The sequence below is a fragment of the Chionomys nivalis genome, chromosome 5 (genome assembly GCF_950005125.1).
Source record: "Chionomys nivalis chromosome 5, mChiNiv1.1, whole genome shotgun sequence".
Lineage (NCBI taxonomy): Eukaryota > Metazoa > Chordata > Mammalia > Rodentia > Cricetidae > Chionomys > Chionomys nivalis.
This window is the reverse complement of record NC_080090.1, coordinates 86,505,400-86,518,486: the sequence shown is the minus strand read 5'-3', so window position 1 is coordinate 86,518,486 and position 13,087 is coordinate 86,505,400. Positions and strand designations below refer to the sequence as shown.

At 53.3% G+C, this 13,087-nt stretch overlaps 1 protein-coding gene across 20 annotated transcripts in view; it reads right to left on the bottom strand.

The window, feature by feature from the left end:
* Positions 1-333: 333 nt before the first annotated feature.
* The window catches only part of Nfasc (neurofascin), a 165,429-nt gene continuing 152,675 nt past the window's right edge, over positions 334-13,087 (bottom strand). For 19 of the 20 annotated variants that reach the window (XM_057769531.1, XM_057769539.1, XM_057769541.1 and 16 more), the window contains 3 exons: positions 11,346-11,477; positions 9,061-9,130; positions 334-6,112 (listed from right to left, as the gene is read on the bottom strand). In XM_057769531.1, the coding sequence (XP_057625514.1) occupies positions 5,881-6,112; positions 9,061-9,130; positions 11,346-11,477 (434 nt within the window). In that variant the 3' untranslated portion in view covers positions 334-5,880. Of the gene's footprint in view, positions 6,113-9,060; positions 9,131-11,345; positions 11,478-13,087 lie in introns of those variants that run through there. The other variant, XR_009057131.1, reaches the window with a different exon arrangement.

Genomic DNA, 13,087 nt, shown 5'->3' with positions numbered 1-13,087 from the left:
ACAAAATTGTGCAAATGAGTTTTCCAAATAAAGACTAGCTTCTAAATGGGGCTGGAATGGCAGAATTCTATAATAGAAAATGCTGCCTGGTGCCTGTGGAAAATCCTTCGACCCCTCTTTGTTGTTGTTGTAGCCTGGGTTGACCTTGAACTTACGAACTATATAGCTCAAATCCTTGAGCCTCTTGCTTCAGCCTCCTGAGTGCTGGGATTATTTGCATGCATCAAATTTGACATCAAAATAATCCTTATGTCTAACTCTTAGATTCACTTCTGTCATTAATCTTTTGACATCTCTCTTATCAAATTAAAGAAACAAATCACATGACTAAAGTCCATTTTGAACAACTTTTATTATACGTTTAGTGTTCTCTATACAAAAGAAATCAGTTTTTTTTTACAGTGATTCAAAAAAAATCTGAATATTTTGGCCTTTTCATTGCTCATGCAGTCAGTTTATAAGTCCATGTATTAGACAGTCCTCCATGGCCCAGAAGTCCCTGCTGAAGGTCGCGCGTGCGTGACACCCTCAGATACACATCTGTCGCTGACAAGGTTGGTTAATGACAAGTAACTCACAAGAAGGGGAGGAGGCGATGTGAGAGAGATTAACATGGGTTTGCCATGGAGAGTTAAATGTGTAACCAAAGGAGAAAAAGTTAGACCAACTCGCGTGTGTAGGAACGTGGGGCGGGATGGAGACACGGGGAACACCATGGTGGAAGGTAGAGATGTGTATGTGGTTGGGGGCAGAGCAAGAGGTCCTCCAGGATCCAGCATGGTTGAGGTGGGGACCGGCACGGAAAGCGGCATGTGACAGACAGATGACTGATAACAGCTCAGAAGGAGTTGGCAAAGAGCTGGGAAGCTGGGCAGAGGGGAAACACTGACTTAGGATATCACATCTGAGACTCAGAAGAGCAAGCAGGTCAGGTCATCTAATCTGCAGCAACTTTGAAAAAAAAACAAAACAAAACAGGAGTGCACAAAACTCTGGATATCCACTCCCAGACTTTTGTGTTTATTGCTTCATGGAAGTCTTTACATCTGCTGAACTCCAACTCAGCAGATCCCAGGGTGGTAAGCTTGCCTGGGCCCCGGCTATCCCTCAGCACCTGCAGACTCTGTGGTCAAGGGCAGAATGGACAGAGACCCCCTCCTCACTTCTGGGGAATACCGTATGCTGATGAAGCAAGAGACACCATTCTGGGGCCCAGTCCGGGTTTCACCGGAGCAAACACAGTGGGCTAGCTCATCATCCCCTCTTCTGGCCGGGGCTGCTTGTAACTTCCTGGCTGAGTTAACCACTGGCTGGCTGAGCTCGGACTAAGGAGAAGCCTTTTTGTTGTCCACTGGGAGGTTCTGGGAGCGGAAGCGTAATGGCAGGGTGATAAACAGGACAGATCTCAAGCGACACCTACCGAGGCAGCTGCGGTGGGGACGAAAGAACACTGGACACGGAGTCAGAAGGCCCTGAAGTACCCTCGCTCGCCAGCTCTCTTTCCTGCACGTCTGCACGATGAGTCATTTCAATTAGATCAGCTCTGAGTTTCCTTCACAAGGGGAATCCTATTCTGTCCTAAGCGAGATGCCTTGGATCTACTTCATCGCCGTCTCCTGTCTCGTGGCAGCGTCTGCTCTTATCAGCATATTAGGATTAAAAGGCATTTGGCCACTGAGTTGAAGGGAAGCTCTGCCCAGTCCACCTGTGTCCTCCCAGGGCACTGAGGCTCCTGACACGACACATTCTCTGTTGCTGGCTCAAGACTTCTTGTTTTGAATTGGGGACTGCTGGCATGAACTTCCTAGGCTACCTTGGGAAATTCTCATGCGGACTTTTGCTTCGGAGAAAAGGGAGCACTGTGGCCCAGATGGGTGAACCCAACCCTGGCCATGGGCTCGCTCTGGACAGAAGCTGCTGCTGGACTTGGTTGGAGGACAGACACCCCACCCCGAGATGACAGGAATGAGGAATGGGCTCTGGGGCGACACCCGAGCAACCTGCTGTCCTCCCGCTGAGAAGTGAACCTTGATCTCAGCCACAAACCATGGAGGGACCAAGATGTTTTACCTCTGCTGAGCAACAATGAAACCGCTTCATAAATAGCAAGGAGACCTTGCTTTCCCCATCATGTCGGGGGAGGGGACTCTAGGACAGCCAGGCTTAACCAGGAGCTCTCAGGAGGGGCCAGGAAATGTCTCTCTTCCTCATCTCTTCTCTACATTCTGCCCACAGGAGTCACAAAAATAAGGCCCAACCCAGAGAATCTCTCCCTTCCCAAAGTCCCCCTCCCCCAGGACTGAGTAGCTCATGTCATGTGAGCCAGACACGGACTCACATCCTGCGAGATGATGCATGATCTGGGCTGTTCCTGCTGGAAACACTGCTCTGCAACAGGGTATGTGTCTGCTGCGTGCGTGTGCGTGTGCACAGGTGTGTGGGGGGTGGGGAGGCTGTCCGGAAACTCTACAAATACCCATGGATGTTTCTATCCCCTTCTGAACACTGACTGTTCAGGGAAACGGGGGACATGCTCTCTTATTCCCTGTTAGCTGAGTCACCGCTGACTCTAGGCTCATTGATCATTCCAGATCTCATTGGGAGGAAGTGGTCCCTCCTACCCTGACCTCTCGGGGCAGAAGAAATAGGCATGGACAGGAGCCAGCCTGGTTTTCCCTCTATTAACTCTGCTCTCTGCCCAAGCAGAGACCCATGTGTCCTGTTTACCATATCCCAGGCGTCAGTGTGTGGGGGGGGTGAGGGTGGGGGAGGGGGGACAGCTGATCCTGACATGTACATCCAATCCACCTCTGAACAGGAGTATTCAAAGAGGGGCTAAATGGGGGAGACAGACACCCCAAGGAAGCACAACACTGGCTGCTGAACCCCTCTCATCTTGACTGCCACGTCCCGCCCAGATTTGCTGGCCCAATGGACCAGGTTCTCCCTTGGAAGCCTCTCTTTTCTGACTTGAAGCATTTGGTAGTCTAAGCAAACAAGAACACCATGCTTCCAACGTAATGATCACCGTGTCCTGGTAATTCATCTACGCATTTCCAGTAATATCAACCCTGTGTGGGCAGGGGCCACATCTGACCTCACAGGTTAACATGGTACTCAGGGCTCAAGCCTTGGCCCAGACTCAAAGAGCATTCGATAAACACTCAGCATCGCTGCAAGATGACGGCACTCTTCCCCTGCCCCCACCAGACAGGTGAAGCCCTAGCAGGACTAGGTATCACTTTGGGATGGCTGCTTGGGATCCAGGCGCAGGGAGGGGGCAATACTGCTCTCCTGCTGAGTTGGGATACACTCTGGCAGGCTGTGTGGAAAGTGGCTTCTCCCCTCCCTATAAGGAGCTGCCTCCTCCACCTTGCACCCCCACATCGCTGAGCTTGGTCTGTGGGCACCTGCCATCTCTACTTGAGAGAAACTAATTCTTCAGCCCAGATCTGTCCCTCCTAAGAGAGCTATGATCAGTGGCAGTGGGGGCCCCTATCAGCACCCACAAAGCAGTTCGAGAGAAAGGTTCGTAACCTTCTCTTTATATACAGAAGAGAAGGGTACTGAGCATGTCAGCACTCCAGAACGGGGCACGAAGACAGTCTAAGGATTCACTTCTCCCCCCAGACCCATAAGACCAAAGCAGTTCTCTCCGGGTTGTCTGTGGCAGGGACATCTAAGAGTCCCTTCCTCTAAAAGCCTGCTGTCAGTGCAATGGGTTCACTAGCCAGATGGTGCCACGTGAATGAGGTCTGAGAAACTGACCACTCTGCCCAGATCCAAAGTGTTTTCTGGAAAGGGTGGTGCCTCACTTAGGCTGACAGGCACATTTCCCGAGCCCTCCCTCCAGGGACAGTGGCCTACACTGCAGCAATGCCCTGCTGCATTCAAGAAGAGCTAGATTGGAACTGGGGAAGGGGACCCTGAGCACACCCCTGTCCCCAGCCTTCTGTCAGTTACCCTGTCCCCTTTCACCATGAGAGCTGTCCCTCGGGCCTCCAGGCAGCAGTGCTGGCCATGGGTTGAGCCAAAGGACCAAGACACACTCTCAGGCTCATCTCTGGGATGTGGCTCCTTACCTGCAGAGAGTGTGTGCCTATGGGCCTGACTTTCAATCGGATGCTTATCAAGGGATGGAAGCATTGCTAATACCTCTGCGGCTTAAACATATGGCAAATGACGCTTTTGAAAAGTCTCTGAAGGGAGCAGCCCTGGTCCTGCCTAGGCCCCTGACTAACAGCTAAAGTTGGAGGCCGTGCCAATGGCAGGTGATCCATTGGCGGTGGTCGACCTCGCCCTCCCACAACTGCCAGGGCGACACTCTGGCTCAAGATCTCCCATCTCTTTGTGTCGTTGAGGCAAGGTACCTTTGGTTTCAAAAGTGGATTAGGTGGGGATGAAGGCAGCACCTTCAGGCTGAGAACTTCAGGCCTGCGAGTGTCTCCATTCGGGTGGTGGGGGGAAGGGCAAGTGTGGAGTGACTGCTTCTGGTCCCAAGGGGACACTTGCATAGGCTGCCCTCGTCCCGAGACATACATCACTGGAGGCATCAAGGCTTGCAGAGTAGGGCTAGGGATCTGGGAACTGCAGGGTTAGATCAGAGCTGCGTAAGGCATACGAAGAGCTTTGTCCTTCTAGGCAGGGGCAGCACAGCACTGTTAGCACGGCGCACCTCATGGTCCCCTGGTATGTATGTGTACCCCAATGAAAGGACAGATAGGCTCAGTCTGGGGGCAGCAGGTCCCCATTCATATACCACGTCAGACATAAGTCCATGTCAGATACAACTGAGCAAGGACAGGATGGGAGGGGGAGCAGCATCGTTACCCCAGATATACCAGCCACACCTCTGTATCACAGGGATTCAGCTCTTCTGGGTAGCAGCGTAGACCCTGACTGGGTGGGCAGCCGTGGTCCTCTCTCTTCCACTCTGGGTTTCACTGCCAGAGACAAAAGGTCCAGACCCAGCCCTTTCTTTCCAGAGGTTTGCTCCATCACCCGGGAAACACACTCTCACTTGTTTCCGTGCGGGGCTCAGTCCTTCTCATCCGTACCTATTCTTCATCTTCATCTTCTGTGCAGCTCACTCTCAGACTCTCTGGCAGCAGGGGCAGAGTAAGAACGAGTAGCAAGAGGTAAACCCCACTCCCAACCAAACCAGAGTGCGGCAAGGAGTCCTGCCCACCCTCTCCCTGCCAAAAAAACACTGTCATTTTCCAGAAAGGAGCCAAGCCCAGCTCAGCATGGACAAGGCCGAGGCAGATGGGTGGGGAGTGGGGGTGGGGGAGGCATATGGCGAAAGGCATCCTTCGGAAACACACTGGCCTGGTGGCAGCTTGAACAGTACAGCTTTTCTGCATGTTGTGTTACGGATCAGTCCTTTTTGCCCATCTTTTCGGTTCCTGGGGGAGAGCCCACTTAGTCTTTTTCCAGGGACTTTTTTTTCCAAAAATAAAAGAAAATGGAGACAATGGATTGGAAGGAGAAGATACACAAAGCAAAAAAAAAAAAAAAAAAAAAAGAAAATGAAGACAGTGAAAAGATTGTAAGCAATAGGAATGGATCAGTGTGTGCCGAGATCAAGGCTGGCCGTTGTGGTGGAGTGCTCAGGGTGGCCATGAGATAGGGCAAGAAACTAGCGCTCCTCCAACGAGTGTAACTCTAGCTTTCCCATCTAGTGATACCCACGGGCGTTGGGGTATCACTGGGAGGGGGTTGTGAATAGCTGGGTCGCCACTGGTCCTCACAGCTTGGCAGACCCCATGTTGTACCCTTGTCCCTGAAGGTGGTTGTGGCTTTGTGGTAGGTCTGCGGTCGCTTTATCTCCCCTTCTCCCCTCCTACTTGCAAAGTAGTGTGCTGTGCCTGGGGCACTCCGTCAGGCCAGAGAGTAGATGGCATTGACCGGGGATGTGGCCTCGGAGCTCTCATTGCCCTCTGTCTCCTCCTTGTCCTTTTTGACCGTGTACTGGCCGATGAAGGAGCCGTCTTCATTGAACTGGCCCTCGCCACCTTCCCCATAGTCCACCAGGCTGTCATCACTCTCCTGCTGCTTGATGGTGCCGTCCAGGGACGTCTGGCTGCCCTGCAGGGGCTTGTTGTCCTCATCGCTGGCCAGAGAGAGACAGAGTCAGACCCACATGGCTGGCACAGCCTAAACCGTGTGTGTGTGTGAGGGAGAGGGTAGCGGGCTTCCTACCAATGCAAGAGGGTGAGACTTGAAGACCACCCGGTGTCACCCTCTCTTGCCCAGCAGACTCTACCAAAGGGAAACTGAGTCACAGAGAGGACCGGCATCTTCCCCAAGGCAGATGGCATGCTGGGAAAGATCAGGTGTTGGAGCAATGCTAATGCTTTATATCTAGCAAGTAAAAGAGGTGGGAAGCGGGAGGGAGGAGCATCAGGGAAGCATGTGAGGCCTGATAACTTGAAGACACTAGCAAGCTGTTAGCCCCTTCTAAGCCCTGTCCTTAAGGCCCTCCTGGGTAACAAGAGTTCCAGGCCTTGGAGATATAGTGGCAACAGCCTTCAAGGGCAGATGCCCAGCCCATATATCAGCTATACTCTCTAGGGCAGAGGTTCTCTACTGGGGTCATGACCCATGAGTCATAACCATCAGAAAACACATATTTCCAACAGTCTTAGGAACCCTCAATCATGAACTTGCTTTCGTTGCAATTTCGTAACTGTAATTTTGCTACTGAGCAGTGTCTCTGTTCTTAAGACCATTGGTACTATGTGTTTGCCAATGGTCGCGACCCACAGGTTGAGAACTGCTTCTCTAGGATGCCAAGCCGGCGTGGCACCCCTCCTCCCTTTAAAGAGACCAGGTGCTGCTGGTCACATGTCACAGGTGACACAGGCTCCCAGGCAGGAAGCAGCTGTGGGTCAGCTGTGGAGGCCTGGAGGCTTGCAGAAGGAGCCACGGTGGTGCCAGGGAGTCCGAGCAGGTACACCACACCCTCTGCACCCCTAGGCATTAGTCCTTCCCTGGCTAAGCTGCTATTTGAACAGTCAGTGTGTTCTAACAGTAGCCTTGGGTAGATGGAGACCAGGAAGGGGCCTTAGATGGAGCTGGAACAGAGCATGAACAGATGGGGCCAGCTTGCCAGGCAGCTGGCTAGGCCGGGCACTCTTCCATTCAAGCCTCCCGAAGAAAGTTCCATTCTTCTAGACCATGGTCCCTTTCTTCCCAAGAGCCTCACATGCTGACTCTGGGGCGCTGTGTCTGCCCAGGGCTGCATTTAGTTGAGGTACCTGGACCCTGTACAGGAATCCTCAGACCACCTGACGTAGCGCTCTTGCCCTGAAGTGGCATGTGGGGTGAACATTCACCTCTTTTACTTGCTAGCCCCAAAGCATTAGCATTGCTTCGCCCAGGTGAGCAATGCCAAGATGGAAGTGGAAAGGCAGGGGCAGTTTCCTTGACAAGAGCAGAGACAGGTCCTGTAGTCAGAGGCCATGGGTGCTCCAGCTCCTCTTGACGGACAGGTTCTAGTCAGGTCCCAAAGCCACAGGTCCACACCTGCCATATGCTGGGTGATTGTGACCTGCTATGGTGGACTATCTGTGTGCTCTGATGGCGGTGCCACAGCAAGGATGGTGGGGACAGAGTGAGGCAAGTGGATCTGAATTCAGGCTGGGCTGAGTTTGGGCAGGAGGTGGATTACAGTCAGGCTTCTTCCCCAGCATGCCACTGCAGGGCATGAAGGCTCCATTAGGTGCTCTAGGGGTTCCTGTACAGGGTCCAGGAACTTCAGCTCAGTATAGCACTGGGCAGAGACAGCCCTGCAGAGTCAGTATGTGGGGCTCTTAAGAGGAAAGGGACCTTGGTCTAGAGGAATGGGACTTTCCTCAGGAGGTTTGAATGGAAGGACTCCTAGCCTAACCAACTGCCTGCCTGTCTGCCTCCCTATGCCTCAGACCTGCAAGGCCCAAGAGGACAGACATGGGAAGAGGCAGGCCTCATGAGAAGGGAATCCAGCTACAGGCCAAGAGCAGAGCAAGAGAGCCTTGTTCCCAGGCACATTCCCTTAGAAACTTAGCTCCTCTAATGTCCTAATTTTAGCCTTTCCCCAGCAGGATTCTTGAATTCATTCAATGCAGGTTCTAGCAGCAGAGCCTGCAGAGCCAATGCTGGCCCGGAGGGAGGAGAGGTGAAGGTGGAAACAGCTTATCCTGTGTTCACCCCCACTCCGTCGGGCTGCACGGAGGGCATGGAGAAAAAAAAGCCCACAGTCTTTTAACTGGAGGCCGGAGGTAGCTCTCAGCCCACAGGGAGGCTCGACCCTGCCAGGTGATCTCAGGCCAGCCAGAGAAGGAGGAGGAGACGCTCACAGGGATGTCAGGCTGGATGGGCAGCTGCGGTCATAAGCTGCCAGATGGCTTCCGGGCAGGCAGCAGCTCCTACCCATTGACCTGGTGCTGTTTGCCAGGCTCCTGAAGAGCAGGTAACAGAGGTGAGAGAGGAGGAGAGGTCAGAGGACAATGACGTGACCTGGGCACCGTTAACAGGGTCGGATGGGGCAGGACAGCTGTTTTCTGATATTTTCTCCCACCCCAGATGGTCTTGGATGAGATTCCATGATCTATCCTGACCCATTCCTGAGCTCAGAATACACTGGCCATCCAGATGGGCCAGGGACAACCTGGCAAACCTTGCCTGAAATGTCTGTTCAGATCTGAGAGGGAGCGCTGGCGCAGGGCAGAAGCACCAGCTGGCAGCCCAGCCCCAGCTCCTTTGGCACTGCCACCGGCTCACAGAAGGGTGAGACTTCCTGGGCTACTCATTCTCTTGAGGGTTAGGAATGGGAGGAGGCCTGATGACCAAGCTCACTTCATGATAAAGGGTCCCGGGGCTGGACGTCCTGTCCAGTAGGGGTTTCCAGGGCTTCTCAGCCTCTCAGGGTGCACACACACAGCCAAATGTCTGCCACAGAGGTGAAGCAGTAGTTCCCTGGGCTGGAGGGATGTGGACGTAGTGACCCTGTGGCTGCTGTAAGGGAGCCACCTTGGGGCAGCAAGGCCAGTGCCCTGGGGAGGGAGGGAGATCAGTCACCTGTAGTCAAATGAGCCATCTTCTTCTTTGGGGTCTTCAGGGCCCAGAGGGACATCCTTCTTTTCTCGCACTGGTCGGTAAGAGAAGGGAAGACAGACAGACAGACAGACAGACAGAATGATTAAGAAGGATGTCTATTCTCCAGGGTGCTTCTGAACACACAGCCCAAAGACATCACCCTGGGGGCTGAGGAGATGACTCGGTGGCTGAGAGCGCTTGCTGTTTAAGCAAGAGAACCTGAGTTTGAGACTACAGCACCCATGTGAAAAGCCAGGTGTTGCTGTGTGTGCCTGTAAGCCTGGAGCTGTGGGGTGGACACACAGGATTGCTGGGACTAGCCTAGCTCCAGGCTCAGTGAGAGACCCTGTCTCACAGGAATAAGGCAGAGGATGGCAGAGCAGGGCGGCCAATACCCTCTTTTGGTATCTGTGTACAAGTGCACATACCCACACACACCACACCCCAGACACCATCTTGGGCTCAGTGACAGTCAGTGACAAGCTTCCTTTTAATAAAGCACTATTAGTGCCCCCAGGCTCAGTCAGTTGCTAAGAAGATTCTGCCTCTTTCACACCCCAAGGGGTCTTTACACCCCAGCTGACAAACCTCTCAGCTCCCTGACATTTCTCCATCAAGTTGTCCCCATATATCAGAGATGTCATCCCTTTCTCTGCCAAAGGCAAATACTCCCTTGTCTGGCCCTTTCTCAGTTTGTTCTGCATTATTTTTTACATTTCCTCACTGATGACAAAAGTTAGCTTTTTTCTTTTTGGTGGGGGATTGTGTTTCTCCAAGGCTCCAAGCAGAGTTGGTAGGCGGCTTCCCCCTTTGCTGTGGGATGGAGGTGATCTCCCATGAACCTCTCTCATTGACTCCCTCTTCCTATATGGCCCTCTGGGACCATGACGTAACCAAGGCCTCTCCTGCTATGCTGTGGTCGGTCCCTCTGAGCTAACTGTAATGGTGAAGGCAGTTATCTTTCCCTCTGTATTCTCAGTACCCAGCCCAGAGCCTGGCATACAGCAGGTGCTTTCAGGAGGGGTTTGTGGATGTTTGAACGGGATAATCAGCTCATATGAGAGCTGAGAACAGGCCACAGAATGAGTAGCTGCAGGAAGAGCGAAGACTGGAGCCCATGTCCTGGTTCCTTGGCCGCCTGTTGTCTTTCTGTATGAAGTGCTTACCCCATAGTTGGAGGGAAGGGCAAAGGCAGACTCTACATTTGTATGGTGGGTTCCTCAGGGGTCCAGGTGCCCCTGACTCAGTAGGACCCCCATGTCTGGACCTCTATCCAGCTCTGACTTTCTCTCTTGCAGAAGAAAAAGTCTAGATATGGTGGAACAAAGTCAAAGAGTTCCCTGCTCACCGAGGAATAACATCCCTACTCTCCCTCACCTAGTGGGGGCAGAGCTTCAGGACCCAAGGATCTGTGGGCACTGTGTAGGGAACGAGGGAGACTCCATCGTTCCTCCTCCTACTTGCTTCATCTAAGTTTGCCTGTCCGTGCCCCAAGAGAAAGGAGCATTGGGAATGTGTCTGGTGCTGGGGCTCTCAGGCAGAAGCAGGTTCAGTCTCGGCTTACACAGGATGGCTTACTCTCAGGTTGTCTGTCCTTCTGGTTATTGGCTTTCTGTCACCGGATCCACCCTGCCACAGCCCAATGGCTCTCTTGCTCATTTGAAAAAAAAATCATTATTTTCTGAAACAAGAAAACAAAGGGGTCCTCGCCTTTGGCACTTAAGACCCTTGGGGGTACAGAAAAGATGTGTTTCTGTGGGACTTGAAGGGCCAGGGTGCCATTAGCGCAGCCTGTCTCCAGCCTCTCCCTGCTTGTCCCCAGAGCTGCTAAGTCTGTGGTGACAGGCGCTGAGACAAGCCTCAGCAGGGTGTGGTCCACCATGTGATTCTCTCGAGATTATGCTGCTTCTGCCTAGCCCCCTACTCTACATCACTAACATGGCCACCTCACTTCCCTATCTCTGACCTGACAGGGTGTCTTAATGACTCTCAAGCCAAAGAACGCCACTTTGCCGAGCAGATAGGAGGTAAGCCAAGGGAAGGCAGGCCATCTCAGTAGGAGCCAGGGTTCCTTCCTTGCCTTTCTGGAGCTGCCTAGACTGCACCATCCACTCACCCGGCGCAAATATAATTAACTCAGTTTTGTGCTGGTAGCTTCGAAGAAGTACGCCAAATTTGCCACAGGCCTGAAGTTCCAACACTAAAAGAGCAGAGGCCAGAGCCCTGGATCTGGTTGGAAGGGCCTTCTCACCTGCCCCACATCTCACCTGGGTACTTGCCGCCACGGCTCCTCTTGATGAAACAGACGATGAGCAGGATCAGCACCAGAAGGGCGATGGCACACATGAGCCCGATGAACCAGCCCTGGGTGGCGATGTCTGCCTGGTTATTGGTGTAAGCTGGTGGGGAGGGTGGGAGGCAAACCATGAGCCATTGCTTGGGGAGCAGGTGAGGATGAAGGTGGGGAAGGCACACGGCTATTGGGCAGATTTGTCCTAGCGCCTGTTGCTACCGCCTAGCAGCTCTCTGGCATGAGCTACTCCCCTCAAGGGATGAAAGAAAAATGGTTAAGGAACCAAGGGCCAAAAGATCGGAAAAGAGGCAAAGGAAAGGGTGCAGGGAGCAGAGAAGCAGCAGGCTGAGCAGGCCCTGGAGGATGGAAACGTTCACTATAGAGAAGGTGTGGCGTTGCTATAGACTGCATGCACTGGGACGGCCTGGCGGGACCATGTGGTGCAGCGTGGCAGCAGGGTTCTGGAGAACGGGCCTGCGTGGTACCTGTCAGGAGGCTGAGTGTGTCCACACTGCCTAACCCTGCTGGAGGACACCTTGCAGGCACAGCCTCTTTGTCCACCAGGCTTTGGCAGTGGCTCCTGGGCCAGATGGAGGTTCAAGTGGCCCCAGCTGGACTGTACGCTTTCTGACAGCAGGCAGATAATTCAGGCCCAGGTGCCCAGGTCACGCAGGCAGTGACTCTGGGTCACCTCACAGATCTCTTTGCGGTCCAAAGGGAATCCATGTGTGTCTACGAGCAGGAGCCCAAGAGTTTTCTGATGGTGTTTATGCTGTCCAGGGGCTGGGGATTTGGTTTGTGGGAGAGTCTGCTAAGTACCCACTACCCCTTCTTTCTGTGGACTAGAGGACAAAGGGGGTAGTTCTTGAAACACAGCCTTCATGGGACCTGAACCTCAAGAAGGGAAGGCTCCAGGGACCACGGCAATACCCAGGGAATCCCAGAGGGGGCAGCCCGTGGAGTAAGTCACAGCATCAAGCCTCCTCCTGGGAGACACACGGGATCTGTGACACCCTGTGTCCTAGCTCCTGGGTACGTGTTACCCTTTGCCTATATAGGATGCAGAATCAGTTTCACAGTCTTCTCAGGGTCAAGCCAAACACACCATGACAGGAAGGCCCTGTCCATCAGCACTGAGGAGTGACGATCAGGCCCTCGGTGGCACTCCAGTCCTAGCTGCCCTGCTGCAAAGAAGCCTTGTCCACAGGACCCGTGACTGTTAGCACCTTGATCTGCGTATGCTGTGGGGGAAAGCCCCTGCCCTGTTTCGATTCCTGCTCCTGTCCAGTGTTCCCCACACAGCAGCCCCAGGCCCCACAAAGTGTTAAAATACTCCCTTGTGTCAACCTCTCCAAAACTCCTAATTGCTGTGGGAGGATACCCTGCATTCCTCATCAGGAGGCTCTGACAGAGAGCTGGCCCCGTCACCTGTAACTCTGCATCCCTCTCCATACTCCAATCCCTCTGCCACTGCATTCCTGCCCCAGACCTTTGCACCAACTGCTCTTTCTACTGGAAAAGATCAGCGAGTCTCTCGCAATGACTTCACTGCTTAGCCCTTTTCCCCGCACTAGAGGAAGACATAGACGATCTCATCACAATGTCACGTCATCATATTGCTGGACTTTGCTGCTCAAGGTCAAGGATTCCCATCATCCCTCCCCCATTGCCCTATAGACCGCCCATCCTTCCCTTGATCCTTCCTTCCTGGGACCT